This window comes from Haliaeetus leucocephalus, unplaced genomic scaffold, assembly GCF_000737465.1.
Source record: "Haliaeetus leucocephalus isolate CR32 unplaced genomic scaffold, Haliaeetus_leucocephalus-4.0 Scaffold858, whole genome shotgun sequence".
Classification (NCBI taxonomy): domain Eukaryota; kingdom Metazoa; phylum Chordata; class Aves; order Accipitriformes; family Accipitridae; genus Haliaeetus; species Haliaeetus leucocephalus.
Genome location: NW_010973294.1, coordinates 4,936,474 through 4,952,144, shown reverse-complemented (window position 1 = coordinate 4,952,144; position 15,671 = coordinate 4,936,474). Strand labels below are relative to the sequence as shown.

The window sequence follows — 15,671 nt, the reverse complement described above, 5'->3', positions numbered from 1 at the left end:
AACTGCGGCCGGGGCGGCGCTGGAGGCCTGCGGGGCGTACCGGCGGCAGCTAACGCCTGCCGAGGAAACCCCTCCGGGGAAGTCCGGCTGAAGCCCGGCGTATTGAGAAGCGGCCAGTCTGCGTGCGCTGGTGAAAAGGCAGGGTCTGCAACGCTGCTTCTGCCTTCGGGTTTCCGGTGGTTTCAAAGAGTTTGAACTGTCTTTCACCTGTAAAACGGCCTTTCAAATAACCAGACAGATGTGCCAGATTATACCGGCTTTTATAGTATAATTTGTACATGTCTGTGGTTTGAGTGTTTCCCGTAAAAGTCATTTTTATGCTGTATTATGAGGCTGAGGGAAAAAAGGAAATTACGGTGTTCTTAAATAGGTAAAGATAAAAGAGTAAGTCGTGGGAAACAGGGAAACCGGCACAAACACAGCAAACAGCATTGTTAGACAGAACTCATTTGTCCTCATCAGATCAGATGCCTTCATCACCAAATTAAGTCTCTTGGCTTACAGCCGAAGAGTCAATGATTCTTATTCATCTTGAAATGTATCAAGCTATTCAGGCACTCTGTATTGAAATTACTGGATCATTCCAGTCCATTCCAAACACGTAGACCTACTCTGAGTAAGTATGGCAAACACATTTCTATCAAAATGAAATACTTCGTTCTTTGTCTTCTATTCCATGCATCTTTGTCAGATATTTCCTCCCAGAAAGTCAATCTACTCATTGTATTTGCTGGGTGGTATCTGGCTAACGTGGATGCTTTTTTGGCAGCTCAAACAGCAGCTGAATGCACAGTATACTTCTTTCACATCTTCCCACTGGCGTGTTCCATACCAGGCAAGGACGTTTTTTTCACAAAGCTTTTGCTCCTTTTGCTCAACAATGTTAAGATTTTTAACAGCATGGCTGATACTGGAGAAGCCTTTGCACCAGCTGCGTAACATTAAACATGCAGCCTCTTTCGCTGTGATTGTTAGGCTGCTTTGATACATAGTATTTATGCCAGGGGATCTCTGTTATTGCTCAAGTTGACTTATTTTCGTGGGTAGCTTCTTGTGTTTTGATTTATCTCTGCTTTAGTGTGCGTTCTTGCCTCACATACTGTACCCGATTAAAATCTGTTAAGAAAATACAGTCTATGCATAAAAGATTCCTAAAAGATGAGGAGCTTCATATTATGTCAGGTGCTTATCAAGTATGCTGAACCCGACTCCTGCTATAGAGCATCCTTTTGGGACATGAACAAAGTTTTGTCTTCCCTCTCCACCATGCTATTTACCACGTAAATGTCACTTCCATGAGGCGGCCTGCTGATGAACCTCCAGCCAAGGACATCAGTCGTCTCCTCATAATTAGACCAAGCTTCTAATCTTTTGGTCAGTACAGCTGGAATGATCTTAACCTGAATTCCCGGTTGCTGCTAGCATGGCTGAGGGTCACGGGAGAAACACGAGCTCTGCGTGGATTGGGCAGAGGCGAGTCAGGCAGCAGTGGGATGGCCCGTGCGGGCATGGGGCAGCCTGCCGGTTACAGACAAACGTTCAAGGGACTGAGCTGCTGAAATCCTGAAGGGATTGCCGAAAACGTCTGAATTACGAATGTTTCGAAGACTTGTAAGTTGGCTGTCTCTTTACAGTGAGATATGAGTGATAGTTTTCTACCTAATTTCAAGGTTCTGCTTAAAGTAGTGAGAGCTTTACCAGGCAAAGCGTGCTCTAAACGATGTATTTTTCCCTATCATAGTGGCTGAAATGGACTTTGATAAGATGGTTGTGATAGCATATTTCCATACATTCTGTATGGTATGTCTAAATATTTTGACGGTTTTGATATTTTGTACCAGCTGTGGAAACTGGTTTGCTGCTAGGTGACTGTAAAAGTGAGAGTTGGTAAATAATTATTAGAAATCTTATACTAACACTATGATTGAAACAATAGACAAAAGTATAGCCAAGCAATTAACTAGTAGAGGTAGTTACTCATAAGTTTTGCAGTTCTTTGCTCTTATGACTAGATGTTCCTGTACGCTAGATGAGAACAATGTTGAAACTGACCACACGTGATTGAAGCTGCGTTAAGCTTCAAGATCAAAGAACAAGGACAGGAATAAAGACTTCAAGGACAGCCAACAAGAACTTCAAATGGGTCGGTGGTCGCAAAAGCAGCCCTTCGACTCAAATGGATCCTTCATTGTGCATGATCGGATGTAGGCAGTACTAAGATAATCAGTTGCAATTATTTTTATGTACATGTATACTAATCTGATTAATATGCAATTAGTTATTCTATATAACCTGCTAGTGCTAAAGCTGTGGCATGCACGCTAGGTTGAACTATCCCCCGTGCATCCAGCGCTGCAATAAAGAATGCCTGCTTTCTAAACTCCAAAACGAGTCTTAGAGAGTTTCTTCGACCGACCTTTCGGTATCAGTTGTCCATACCACCATTTCACCTGCATTGTTACATTGTAATTTTTATTGATTTTTTTTTTTGAGGGGGGTAAGAAGCAATACAGATTTCATACTGAAACTCACAGATTGCTGCAACATGGTTTCCATTTCACCCCTATTTACTCTCAGAACTGGCCGAGCTCTTGCAGGGCCTTTTCTCTGGGAGGTAATCTGAAGCAGACATTCAACATGGAAGGACGTTTTGGTCAAACAGGATTTTGGGGACCAAAAGCAGGGTATGACGCTGAGGCGTACCGGCTGACGGTCACAGCGGGAACCGGCCTTCCCGCCCTGCAACTTCTCAGCGGCAGCTTCCCCCGCTCCGTCCTTCGCTCCGGTAAGCCTGCGCCAGAGGGTAACTAACTAACTAACTAACTACCTTCCCACGGCTGTCTGGTTTTCCAGTAGGTCCACTTTTTAAGGTTAAAGCAGTAAAGGTGATCAAGCACTGCAGCAGCGCAAGGGAAGCCTCGAACGGTAAGGCACGTTCCCAGCCCGTTCCCGCCTTCCAACTTTTTGGATGGGCGCAGGGCGCTGCACTCTCGTTAGATCGGTGTTCTGCGCGCCGTCAGTCAGCCGGTTTTAGACGCAGCCTGATGGCTTGAAAGGCTTGGCTTTAAAACACTTCGGCTGAGATCTGTGTGAATAATGGAAAACGAAATGTCCTTTGGGACCGACCCCCGCCGGCGGCGGCGGCGGCGGCTGCGCGACACTGTTGGGAAGGCGCGGGAGGTGCGGTTTACGGTTCTGCCGTAAAGCAGCTCGCCCGGGCGGGCGGTCGCTGCCGCCCTTGGGAGGTGAGCGGACATGAGCGGGAATGGCCGGAGCAAGGCTCTGGAGCTGCTGCGGTCGCTGCCCAGGGTCAGTCTGGCCAACCTAAGGCCCAGCCCAGGCTCCAAAAAGCCGGTGAGTGCCTGCACAGTTTGTCGGGTGGGTCGCGGGCATGCTTTCTCTCCGGCGGCAGGACTGTGCCTCGGCAGCGGGCACGCCCGGCCCTGGTGGCGGCTGCCTCGGGGGCTGTCAGAAGCCCTTTGGGGAGGCTGCGGCAGGCCCGGGAGAGCGGCCTGGCCAAAATAGGCATGGGAAGGCTGAGGAATGGGTGGCAGTGCTGTGCGTGTTGGCTCTCTTGTCTTTTGTGTGTCTCGTAACCGGTGTGAGTAGCCATCCCCACAGAGAAAGGGCTGAGTGGCCCTAGCTAACCCTCAGAATGCCATCATTGGGGGGCAGAGGGAAACAGTAAAAAAGTATGGAATACCAACTGTTTCTGGGATAGAGTAATACACTTGAAAAGGGAAGATTAAAAGGCTTAAAAAGAAAAGGAATGTGATGCCGGCCCACGATTCCTGTTACTACTGCTTTCTCAAGAACAAAACTAAACGTTCTCTTCCCTGTCTCCTTGTAGAGTGATAGAGGAGTAAAGAAAAGAAACCAGGATGAAACCCATCTGGTTTAGGGGAAATATCAGTGAACAGGGGGATGAGGTTCAAGGGCTAAAGTCATAGGAATAGAGAATCGGCAGGGAGCACCAAGCAGCACTTCCCTGTCAGTGCTTAAGGCTCCTCAGAGATGCCTACAGAGCTGGTGAGTGCTGCGTAGTTGTAATCCCGTAAACCTGTGACAAGACAAGAGAATGGAAATTCTTCCCCCCTGCAGCTCTTGGGGTTCCCCTGTAAAGTTACTTCACTTGGAGCTGTGTACACCCAGCTTGGCCAGGGTCAAGCAGAACTGGAAGAAGCAGCCCTGTACAGGACTGGAGTGGTGATTCTTAAGCTTTTTCAAACTAATCCGGCTATTTTCAGGCTTAGCATCCAGAAGTTGTGAGATAGTCTGAACTTGAGGTTTACTAGAACTGATGCTTTCCTCATAGTGTTTGGTCTCAGCACTTTTTGTTTTTCAAGGTAGCTGTTGGGTTTAGGAAAACACTTTTTTTTTTTTTAAATCTTGAAAGTAGAGGGATTTTGTATGTTCACTGGGTCTTTAGCAAGTAACTTGCAACTCCATCTAGGAAATGAGCATTCTTTTCCCCATGTTACTGCTAACTGTTTGCCTTCAGGTAGAGTTTGTGCAAGTGACCTCGGCTCTGTTTCTTCGGTGTCTGACAGCCTTATTCTGTGATTAATGAAGTTCTTAGATAAGCAGATTTAAGAGCATTTGACTTCACAAACAGAAGTTGCAGCAAAAAAAAAAAAGTTTTGATTGGCTCTTCTGACAGTCTAAAATCTGGTCAGTGTACTGATTAGATTCCAGTTGTGACCAGATACTGTCAGTGTACGTGTGTCAACCAAAGTCACCGTGTAATCTAGTGTGTGTATGGGCAACTGCCAGAAAGGGTGGGTGGGTCAGCTGCGCCCTCCATCTACCTCCAGGTGCTCACACCCGCTTTGTATTTTGTAGTGCTGCAAGAGGTTGTGTGGTGAGCCAGAGCAGGGAACTAAACCAGTTGAAAACTAGTGACAAAAATTAGTTTTCATCTAGTTTAATTCCCTGACCTGTCCAATACAGAGCCACACAACTGCTTGTGTCAGCACAAGAGGTGCTGTGAGTAAAGAAGCATAGCATGTGGGCTGGGGACAAGTCAGCTTCCTCTGGTGGCAGGGATGTCTAGTCCAGCGCAAAACTGCACTTGAACTCTATACTATTTAGTATTAATACAGGTAAACTGTGCATCTTAGGTCAGATGATATTTCAAATTAATGCATTTTTTTCTCATGCATGTCCGTACTGACTTTTCTATTAATATTTCAGTACATGTTAAGTGCTCCACAACTTTGGAAAACTTACAGAGACAATAAAGAGCCTAAAACATCCTAGTTTATGTCTTTGTTGTGTTAGGCTAATAATCAAGTACCATGATGTAATGAACAGTTTTCAGACCTGAGTTTTACTCAATACTCCTTGCTGCAGTCCTAACTGCGTAGAGTGGTTTGTAGGATTAGGGGTGCTTGAAGTTTGGCTCTCTGACTGTTGAATACAAAAAATGAGAAATTGAAGGGGCTTATTGTAGTCTCTTTAATAATGAATTATTTACATTATTATTGATCCAACAGTGACTATGCTGTGATTTAACCAAAGTTAGCTTATAGTACAAATACTGTTTAGAATGTGTTGCTTTATGTGTCTCCCAGCCTGACTGATTCATGTTGAGGAACACAGTGGAGAATAGCAAATGTGTGAATTGTGTTGTACAGATATGAGACTAGTTAGCAGCATGACATTGCTCTTTCCACATGCGTTTACACTCCAGTGAATGTTAGGTTCAATGGGAAAAACTTTGTAAGATCAAATGGATCCATCAAAGTGATGCACAGATGTGATTGTGCCTCTTGGAGCTGAACAGTGAACTCTACCACGTGCAGCACGGTGGCAAGGATTCTGAAGCTCCTGGCTCTATCTTATCCCTGACAAAGTGTAAGAAATCAAAATGAGCCTTAGTGCTGCACATTTTTTAGTACGTGAATTAAATGAAGTCACCTTACACAGAAAACTTGATTAGTTAGGTCAGAGTGAGCTGGCACTGCTTCATTTAATAGTGGTCGCTCCCAGCTGCTCATTTGGTCCCTTGGTTACTGCCTGTTTTGTAATCCTATAGATACTTGCATACTCATGAATTGTACTGAAGGGTGCAACTGACCTGGATTTTAATTTTTTTAAAAAAAAAAAGGTTTTACCTTTGCTTATCTCTTTGATCCCATTCACCATTTGGCTGTGCAAGTGTTTCTGCTGGCACAAATAGGAGGTGAGTGCAAGAAGATTGCTGAACTGCTACTTATGGCTGCAGTGCTACTTCAAAGTGCTCAGGGAACTAATAGCTTAGTATCACAGTCTTAATTTAAAAAATAATAAAGGTTTAAAATGCAATTTTCTCTTTTTGATTTGTAGTCACTAGAAATGGCAACAGTTGCAGACTCTTTGGAAAGTCTGAGTCCGTGAAAAGAATTATATTTGTGCATAGCATATACAGTCTGTTTCCCTGCCCCTTGAAGTACAATTGATTTTTTTTTTTTTTTTTTTTAAAGTTCTTTTTTCATTGTCAGTGTTCGGAAACTTCTGAGCACTGAGCAACTTGCTTGTGAAATAGGAGAAAATATCAATAGTAAATTCAGGAAAATTCTCTTAACTTGGAGAGTGCAGGTTATAAGAGGTAGGATTAAATACTAGTATTCATTTTATCACAATATGTGTTCATGTAAACTTTCAGACTCTTTGTGGTGCCTGCCTAGAGCTGTGGTCTGCAAAAATCACATTAACTGCTTTTCTGACTATTTTTCCCTGTAGAAAACAGCTATCTCTTAATTTTTCCTTCAGAATCAGCATTTTGCTCAGTTGTTTATATCTCTGAAATCTTACGTTTTATAGATATTTATTTGCAAAGTAGTTGACTAAATGTATCATTGATTGTTTTCAAGGAGAGAAGACGTGGCCGTGGAAGATATGGAGGTAGGAAGTGTGGTCGAGGTCACAAAGGAGAAAGACAAAGAGGAAATCGCCCCCGATTAGGCTTTGAGGGTGGTCAAACTCCATTTTACTTGGCCATACCAAAATATGGGTTTAATGAGGGACATAGGTAAGTTTCTTCACATTTACTCAGAAATTAATCATTGTCTGCTTTTCTTGGATCTTCCTCCTGAAGGCAAAATCTAATATGCTAAACCAGGCCTAACTGAAAATGAGAGATTCCTCTCAGACTGTTAGCTTCCTTACCAACAGAATGTTCAATTTTTTGTGAGATTATTTTTTTAATCACTTATTTTCTGTTGTTTTACAGCTTTGCTTATTTGCCCTTTTCTTTGCATAATTCCTCATATGTAGCAGGCTACCCTTCCTCCTACAGCTGAGTGCCTTTTACCTCTGAAACCACTCCTTCATATATGCTTGTTTCTTTCTGCCTGTCTGTGCAGCAGGTAACTTAGTGAACTGACTGGGAACAGTCCCATTGACTTGAGTGAGGATGTTGGGCATGGAAATGTAGTCCAAAGCCTTGCTTTGTTATTTCTCTTTGCTTTATTCACCTTAAGTTCTGATCTGCTGCTAGCCAAACAATTCTGCTTTTCTTCATTACTCAGCCTTTTTTAGCCCTGCAACACTGGGGTCTTTGTCTGTCTGTACTCCATCTGTTCCACCTAGGATCTTAACAGGCTCTTTGATAGCAAATCTGCTGGATGAGGCCATTAAGTCATCTTTCACCATTGTTCTCCTCACGCATTCTGCCTTGTTTGACACTTCCGTCCTGTTTTCACATTGTGCTTGTTTGTGCCATGTCCATCTTCCAGCTTTTTAATGTTTAAAATTATTCTTCTAACATGTCTTTTCTCCAGTCACTGTTCTTAGCTGGAGAGCTGTATGCCAGTGTTTTCTTCATTTCCTTCACTTACACTGTCAATTACAAAATTTTGATGTTTAAAAATTTTTTGTTGTTTAAAGCTGGTTTTGTTTCCTAAGATAGCATGTATGTTACCTGGGTCACTAACCATTTTGTTGCTTTTAGGTGTGGTTATGAAAACTTCTGTACCCATGCAATACTCTTATACGCAGTAGTAATAAAAACATGCCACCCCTAGCAGACTGTTCAAGAATGAAAAGACTAATGTGTATTTTTTTGTGAATTGTTAAACTTGCAGTTTGATTTCATGTTTCATTTGCTGATATAACTTCATCAAATAGCTGTGCTTTTCTATATTTCCATTCTTTATGCATGCAGTATAACTTACAGACCTGTCCTGGTTATTAAAGGTTTTCTCTGTGAGTCTTACTAGTTTTGAAGTGTGATTCAAACTCTGTTTCCAAGTACTGTCATTTTCTCCTGTTTGCTTAAGTTATTAAAAGAGTAAATGAGAAGCACTTTTGATAGCTGAAGACAGAGTGTAGATCTGCAGTCCTACAAAGGAAATGCTGCAGAATGCAGACACTGAGCTTCTTATGCTAACAATGGTCACGAGTTCATGAATAACCAACTGCAAAAATCCAAGCTTCTGCAGTGACAAGAAATTAACAGGGTCTTGCTTTTTTTTAACCACATCTGACAGCATGTGGAAACAAAGAAAGTGCTCTGTAATTTCTTTTCAATGTTGCTTGCAAAATTTCAATGTCAGGCTATTGTAAGTGTTTTTCTAGTGAATATTGTAAGTGCACTTGAAAGATGCTATTGTGGCAGGATGGCAGCATGCTGGACAACGTCTCTGCCTGTTTATCTTCACCTCAGTCTTCTTTCTGCAGTTGTGTTCCTCCACTTCTAGCACTTTTGCTCTTTTAGGAACTGTCTGACAGTGCAAATTCTGTTGCTTGTCTGTCTTAGTTAGCTTGCCAGTAACAGAGACAAGCTTCTTCTCAGTTTTTCTGCTACCACTCACAAATTTCCTCTAGCAGTGGTCACACTGATTGTATGAGACAGTTTTGAGCATCAGCATAAATGGTATGCAGTAGGCATAGACACTGGGATTGGGAAAACTGTTCGAAGGATTGGTTTGTGTAGTAAAGTTAGAATTTCATAAAACACAAAAGTAGATTCTGCGGAAGCTGATGGCTATTGACAAAATATTCCAACTTCCTTTGGGGATATGGTTTAATGCATATTTTCTCAATATTTCTCTTCCTTGGTGATCTTTTGAGGAAGATTCCATTCAGTACTTGAGAGATGTCAGGTACAGTGATAATGGACTAAAAAATCTTGTTGGATAGAAGCAAGCTATGCAGGAGCACATACAGCATTTGGCTGATAGCCTTTGACTAAATTTTTGGGGGAGAGTGTATATTTGGTTTTGACTCTGGTTTTTTTTTGTCAAATTTTCTGAATGTATCAGTGAAGCTACCAAACTGGATTCCCTTTGAAGATGGTAGCTCTTTAGAATCCTGTTGACTTACCAAGAAATGCTGACACTTTAATTTCTTCATCTTTCTTGCTTCCTTAAACCAGTCAGCAGGTAGAGAGGTATTCTGGAGTAAATTGAGCTCAGCAACAGCAAAATGATTAATGTCATATCGGAGGTGGGGATGTGTGAGCAAAGCTGAAGGCACAATGGAGTCTTGGGGGCTGTAACTAGGGCTTGTATTTGCATTAAATTAAAGTTTTTGTTTATGGATAGGTGTGTTTTAAATGTTTACTTGGTAGTTCTAGGAGTAGGTAGAAAATAGAATACCGTGTGGTGAATCTCAGTTGACCAGTTCCTATTAAAGCTTCAATTTTGTAAATGTCTCATTATTTTGTTTGGGTTTTTTTTTGTTTTCCTCTCCCCAGCCGCAGGCGTCAGTATCAACCCCTCAGTCTTCAGAGGCTCCAGTACCTGATTGATTTGGGCAGAGTTGATCCCATGCAACCAATTGACTTAACACAGCTCACTAATGCCAGAGGTGTAACAGTGCAACCTCTCAAAAGGGATTATGGTGTCCAGCTGGTGGAGGAGGTATGCATACGAGACACTTTTTACTTCAGGCAGGATGAAGCCTTGGGTATTCAGTTTTTCCATACCAGGTTGTCAGATTGTCCTTCCCATGTTTTGGAAGCTTCTTTGCTTCTCTAAATTAGTTTGCTGCGGAATTTTTGTGATAATAAATCCACTAGAGGGCACTGTGTGTTCGCAAAAAAAATCCAGGATGATGTTTTAAGACCTGAGGGACTACAAAAATGATAGTTAAGGAGCACATAACAAGAGGTCGAACTAGTATTTTAAAACAGAAGACTCTAAAGTAGTGAAAGAAATGTATGAATATTTTGGAAAGGCAGAGGGTTTTTTTCATTTGACCCAGGTGACTGAGTTAGAGCAATTTGGTTACCTGTCTTGGTGCAGGGAACAGACAAATAATAATGTTTTGCAGGATTTAATGTTTCTCACAACTTTGCAGAGAAGAATGAATTTTTGTCCAAAAATACTCATTTTAATGTTACTCTAATATGTGTTGAAATGTACAGGGTGCTGATATTTTTTCAGCAAAAGTAAATATTGAAGTGCAGTGGGCATCTGAATTAGCAATTGCAGCCGTAGAAAAAAATGGAGGTGTTGTAACAACATCGTTCTACGATCCAAGGAGTTTGGGTAAGAACTTCTTTTCATTTCTGCCTTTTTTTTTTTTTTTTTTTAATGTGTGAAGATTAAACAATCCAAATCATAGTTTCAAACATAGTTCTTACTGGAAAATAATCCACTTCTATTCTAAAAGCTTCAACAATGCGTTGTTATACAAATGTTGAACTGTAATGCATCCTCAGTTTTGCTTTTTTTTTACCATTCACCTGTTTAGCCCTACCAGTGTTAGTAGTCATTTACCAATCAGCCAGTTAAAGAAATCCAAGTAGCTTTGTAAACAGAGGAACTAATAAAAGGTTGTTTCTTTGAATTTTTGTCTTCTAACTTTCTCATGTGTTTAATAACACTAAGAAAATTCAGGAAAAAAATTAGATTTAAAAACCACTGTGGATGTTTATATTTTTAATTTAAAATACTTTTTCAGTTAAAGTGAGGAAATAACTAAGTTACAAGCTCAGAATCATTCCAGTCAAAATGACTATTGTTTTCAGAACACTTTCACTGAAGAACGAGGCTTTGCTTTGCTTGAGGCTGCATCCTGCCTAATATTCATTCATGCAGTTTTTATTGACAATAATGGAGCTTTCATGTATGAATGAGGCTGAGAACAAGAGGAATAGACATTTTTAGTGTGCAAAATATGTTACCCTGGAGTGATACAATTTTGTTTTTTCCAGTCCAGAAAATAATCAAAATATTAAGGTTAAAAGGATCTGGAATGTAATTTGCCAAATTCAGTAAAACTTGAGGAGGAGAGGATAGTCTCACAATGATTAAATAGGTGCATGTGCCATTGATTCTTTATTTAAAATACTTACAGAAGCACTAAATTTGACATTTGTTGGTACACTGTGTAAACAGCCGTGCAAATGCATTGCTTCTAACCTGGAAGTCAGTCCTTTAAATAAATGGTGGCATCTAGCTTAGTTATTGTGTCTTTCCAAAGTGGGCATTCTAAATATATTAGAAGTAATGATTCATCCAGATTGTCACTATAAATATCAGTGAAAACAGAGTTGTTTGTTTGGTTAAGTGCAACTTGTAAACCACTATCTCATTCTCAACAAGATTATTCTTAAGGCTTGGGTTTTTGCTTGATGCTTTTTAATAAGAATATAATAATCTATTTAGCACAAAATACTAAATAAGAAGGTGTCATTTAATGTCTTTAAATATGTATTACAAAGCATAGTATCTAATTTTCTTTCATGTTCACCCACAGAAATTTTATGTAAGCCAGTAGTATTTTTTCTGCGTGGCCAGCCTATTCCAAAGCGAATGCTTCCACCAGAAGATCTAGTCCGTTACTACACAGATGCCAGGAATCGTGGTTACCTGGCAGATCCATCTAAGGTTGCGGAAGCCAGACTTGAACTTGCCAAGAAATACGGCTATGTCTTACCAGACATAACGAAGGATGAGCTCTTCAAAATGTTAAGTGCACGCAAGGATCCTCGACAGATATTTTTTGGTCTTGCTCCAGGATGGATCGTAAACATGGCAGACAAGAAAATTCTAAAACCAACTGATGAGAGGCTGTTAAAATACTATAGCTCATGAATTCAGGACTGGAGACAACTGCAGGTGTACAGGAAACATCTGGGTATGAAATAATGGATACGAAGTGGTGTTTGTTTTTTTTAAGACTCCTGTTACACTAGACAAAACATAAATTTTTGTTTATGTAATCTTCTGGTGTAGCTCTCAACTTCTTTATTGTCATAATACAGTGTATGAAAAATCTTAATATTTGGAAACAGTGTAGAGTCTGACATAAAGAGTGTGTTTGGGCACTTTCTCTTGCAATGATTTGCCAGTTATTTTTTCAGACAAAATGTTTCAGTGTTGCATTTATTTCAGAGGATGATTCCAAAGAATAACTTGACCAAATAAGTAGTTTATATTACCCTCTCTCCCCAAATTTAAAATCAGAAATGTGGCAGTACAAAACTAGTATTAGTTTTACAATCATATTACATAACATTATGTTTTAGAAAATGGTATCTTGAATACCTCTAAGAGATAGACCATCTATTTTTAGATGGGGAAAATTAAGAATGACCAGAAACAACAAAGTACAGAGGAATTTATTAACCTTTTCAATTCCATAGCAATATTTTGGATTTTGCCATTGCCATCAATAGCGCTAGAGCTTGAGAGGTCTTGATTTTTGACTTATTCCTTCAGATGGATTTGAGAAAGACAGGGTGTGCAGTTTAAAAGAACTTTCTAAATTTAGGAGGAAAAAAAAAAAAAGATAGCTATCTTAATCATGGAATCATAGAATTGTTTAGGTTGGAAGGGACCTCTAAGATGATTGAGTCCAACTGCCAACCCAACACCACCATGCCCACTAAACCATGTCCTGAAGTGCCATGTCTACACGTTTTTTGAACATCTCCAGGGACGGTGACTCCATCACTTCCCCGGGCAGCCTGTTCCAATGCCTGACAAATCAATGGCTTTTATTTTTCAAACAGAATTTAAAACTTGTCCAGACACAAATGTGATGTCATTAATAAAAATGCATAGCAGAATCAAGAGTCAAAGAATATTAGACAGTGACAGTAGATTGTGAAGGATGGGGGTGCGATGGACAAAGTACGCAATTGGATTCAGTTTTCAGCTTGATCACAGATTGCATATATGACAGTGGACAAATGAATTTAGATGTTGTGAAAAGTTATGAAGAAATTATTTTTATGGGAAACAGTGTTTTAATCGCACCAACTTGATACAATCTTGAAAAATATTTTCCAGCAAATGTTTGTTTCATCAATCTCTCCAGAATACTATACTATTACTGTGCAAGAATATTCTAGGTTTCATTCTAGGAAGCTTAGGATTGGGCATTTGGGATGAGGAACTGTCGTGGTTTAAGCCCAGCCAGCAGCTAGGCACCATACAGCTGCTCGCTTACTCCCTTCCCTCCCACTAGGATGGGGAGGAGAACTGGAAAAAAAGTGAAACTTGTGGGTTGAGATAAGAATGATTTAATAACTAAGTAAAAAAAATATATTAGTAACAATAATAAAATAGAATAATTGTAATGAATAAAATAAAATAAAGAAAAAACCAAGTCATGTACAGTGCAGTTGCTCACCACCTACTGACTGATACCTGAGCAATGATCTGCCCCCCTGGCCAACTCCCCCGTTTATATACTGGGCATGAAGTTTTATGGTATGGAATATCCCTTTGGCTAGTTTGGGTCAGCTGTCCTGGCTGTGCTCCCTCCCGGCTTCTTGTACACCTGCCTGCTGGCAGAGCATGGGAAACTGAAAAATCCTCAACTTAATTGTTGCTAAGTAGCGCTTATCCTAAAACATCAGTGTGTTATCAACATTATTCTTGCACTAAATCCAAAATACACTGTACCAGCTACTAAAAAGAAAATTAACTCTATCCCAGCTGAAACCAGGATGTGAACCAAGCAGTAAATTGGAAGATGAGAGAGGAGACTTAAGTTAATCTATCAGAACTTGCTCTGACTCCTCAGAAGTTAATGAGATGCTTCATAATTACATGAACTTTAATGGAAGCTGAATTTGGCTTTAAAATAAGGATAATTTTGTTAATAGGATGCAGGAAATGGTGCGGAAGACCAGAACACAAGAAGAAGTCTTGCTTTCCAATTTTCATGTGCCTTGGGAAATGCTACTTAAGGTTTTCTGTAGCTGCCAAACCATCCCATCTCCCAGGGAAAGCCCTCTGAGTGCCAGAATCTCATGTTTCTCCTGTATAACACCTGTATTTCACTGGTGTGCCTCCACGTTGGAGGGGGTAAGAAAAAAAAAAATTTAAAAGATCTTCTTTTTCTTTCAGAAAATACCAAGAAGTGGATGAATTTTGTTGGTGTTTGTCAACCAGCCCAGATTTTTGCTTCACTCAACAAACTGCCTTGTCAATTAATATGAGCATCTGTAATCACAAAACAAAATAAAACAAGTTTTCTATTCTCATGCTGTTTAAAGAATCTGAAATCCAGAGCTTAACAATGGAGAGTCACTAATTTTTGACAACTTATGCTTTAGCTTCTATTGTTTGTTGTTAATATGTGTTAGATGCTATCAGTAATGGTTATTCTCCTGACTTGTGGTTTAAGTATAGGTGAAACAGCAAAACAACACCAATATAAAATTGGATTGTGAATAGCAGGAATTTGGTCTTAGTGGCATTAACATTCATATTTTATAAGGTGCACAACACTTTTTTGGCACATTGAGAATAATACTGTGTGCCAAAAAAAGTATAGCTAGTGTTAACTTGAATGTGAAGTAAATAACTTTCTCACTTTAGATGTATCCTGTTCTGCATCCTGATGATTGTTGGTTTGGAACCTTAAATGACAAGTAATATTTTTTTTTTTACTTTTTTTTTTCTTTTTGTTATTACAATACTACTGCCTCTATTTGGGAGGGAGTTGGTTGGGGGGAAGAGTATTTATTGCCTTCCCTTATTTGTGCCATAATGTTTCTGTTTTTATGAATCAATTCACAATTGTATTTTGTGGAGGTGGTGGTACTCAACAGGAAAGCTACTTAACTGGAAGCAAAGAAGGAAGTTAGTCATATTAGTGAAGACCAGAAGACAAAAGTGTTTATGTATCATTGTGTATTTTGGGGAGGAGAAGGGGGGGGGGGGCAACTTTGTTTCCACTCCTGCTCTTTGTATTAAAATGAACAAATTGCTCTTGGCCATTTTTTTTTTCTAAATCAACTTCTTTGATATACACACGCGTGCACGCGCTGGTTTCTGTAGGTTTCTAAATGGTTTTCAGGTGAAAGGGTAACTTGGATAAAATGATAACAGTGAAAGAAAGAATGAAAACAGGAAACAGATGTCTGGTGACGTTGAGGGATTGGATAGCACTTATTCAGTGAACGACGTCTTAGTCACAAGGCAGCTGTATCCTGGCTCTGATACTATAACGCTACAAATACCTTGGAGCCAAAACAGCCACGTTCCACAAAATCCGGTCATTTTGCTTTATAAAGGTGATCTTTTATCATCTTATAATTGGAGAGGGCAAAAAGGGCTGTATGTTGCTTTATTTAAAATATGCAACGCTTGTCTTTTTTTCCTCTCTTCTGTTTACAGTAGCTCGTATTTTATAATGGTTGTTTGGATTTTTATTTACTAGTGAAAAAAGTGACAAGGCTATAGAGGATTTCCTGTTCATTTTATCTCGTCAGGAGCACAAGT

General features: G+C 40.1%; 1 protein-coding gene across 2 annotated transcripts; it reads left to right on the top strand.

Moving 5' to 3' along the window:
• Positions 1–3,220: 3,220 nt before the first annotated feature.
• On the top strand, positions 3,221–14,677 carry MRPL15 (mitochondrial ribosomal protein L15). 2 transcript variants are annotated; one of them, XM_010582942.1, is made up of 6 exons: positions 3,221–3,354; positions 6,855–7,012; positions 9,680–9,845; positions 10,352–10,475; positions 11,689–12,069; positions 14,292–14,677. In XM_010582942.1, exons 1-5 carry the CDS (start codon positions 3,256–3,258, stop codon positions 12,024–12,026), a joined length of 885 nt encoding a protein of 294 aa, XP_010581244.1. In that variant the 5' UTR covers positions 3,221–3,255; the 3' UTR covers positions 12,027–12,069; positions 14,292–14,677. The 2 variants fall into 2 exon arrangements, with proteins under 2 accessions (XP_010581244.1, XP_010581243.1); XM_010582941.1 differs by lacking the exon at positions 14,292–14,677 and having other exon boundaries at positions 11,689–12,708.
• Positions 14,678–15,671: the final 994 nt, after the last annotated feature.

Excerpts from the sequence above, each read along its gene's own strand:
- MRPL15 (XM_010582942.1), top strand. The coding sequence starts at position 3,256 with ATGAGCGGGAATGGCCGGAGCAAGGCTCTGGAGCTGCTGCGGTCGCTG. Across the intron at positions 9,846-10,351 it reads GTGTCCAGCTGGTGGAGGAG|GGTGCTGATATTTTTTCAGC; the intron begins GTATGCATACGA and ends TGAAATGTACAG. Across the intron at positions 10,476-11,688 it reads CTACGATCCAAGGAGTTTGG|AAATTTTATGTAAGCCAGTA; the intron begins GTAAGAACTTCT and ends GTTCACCCACAG.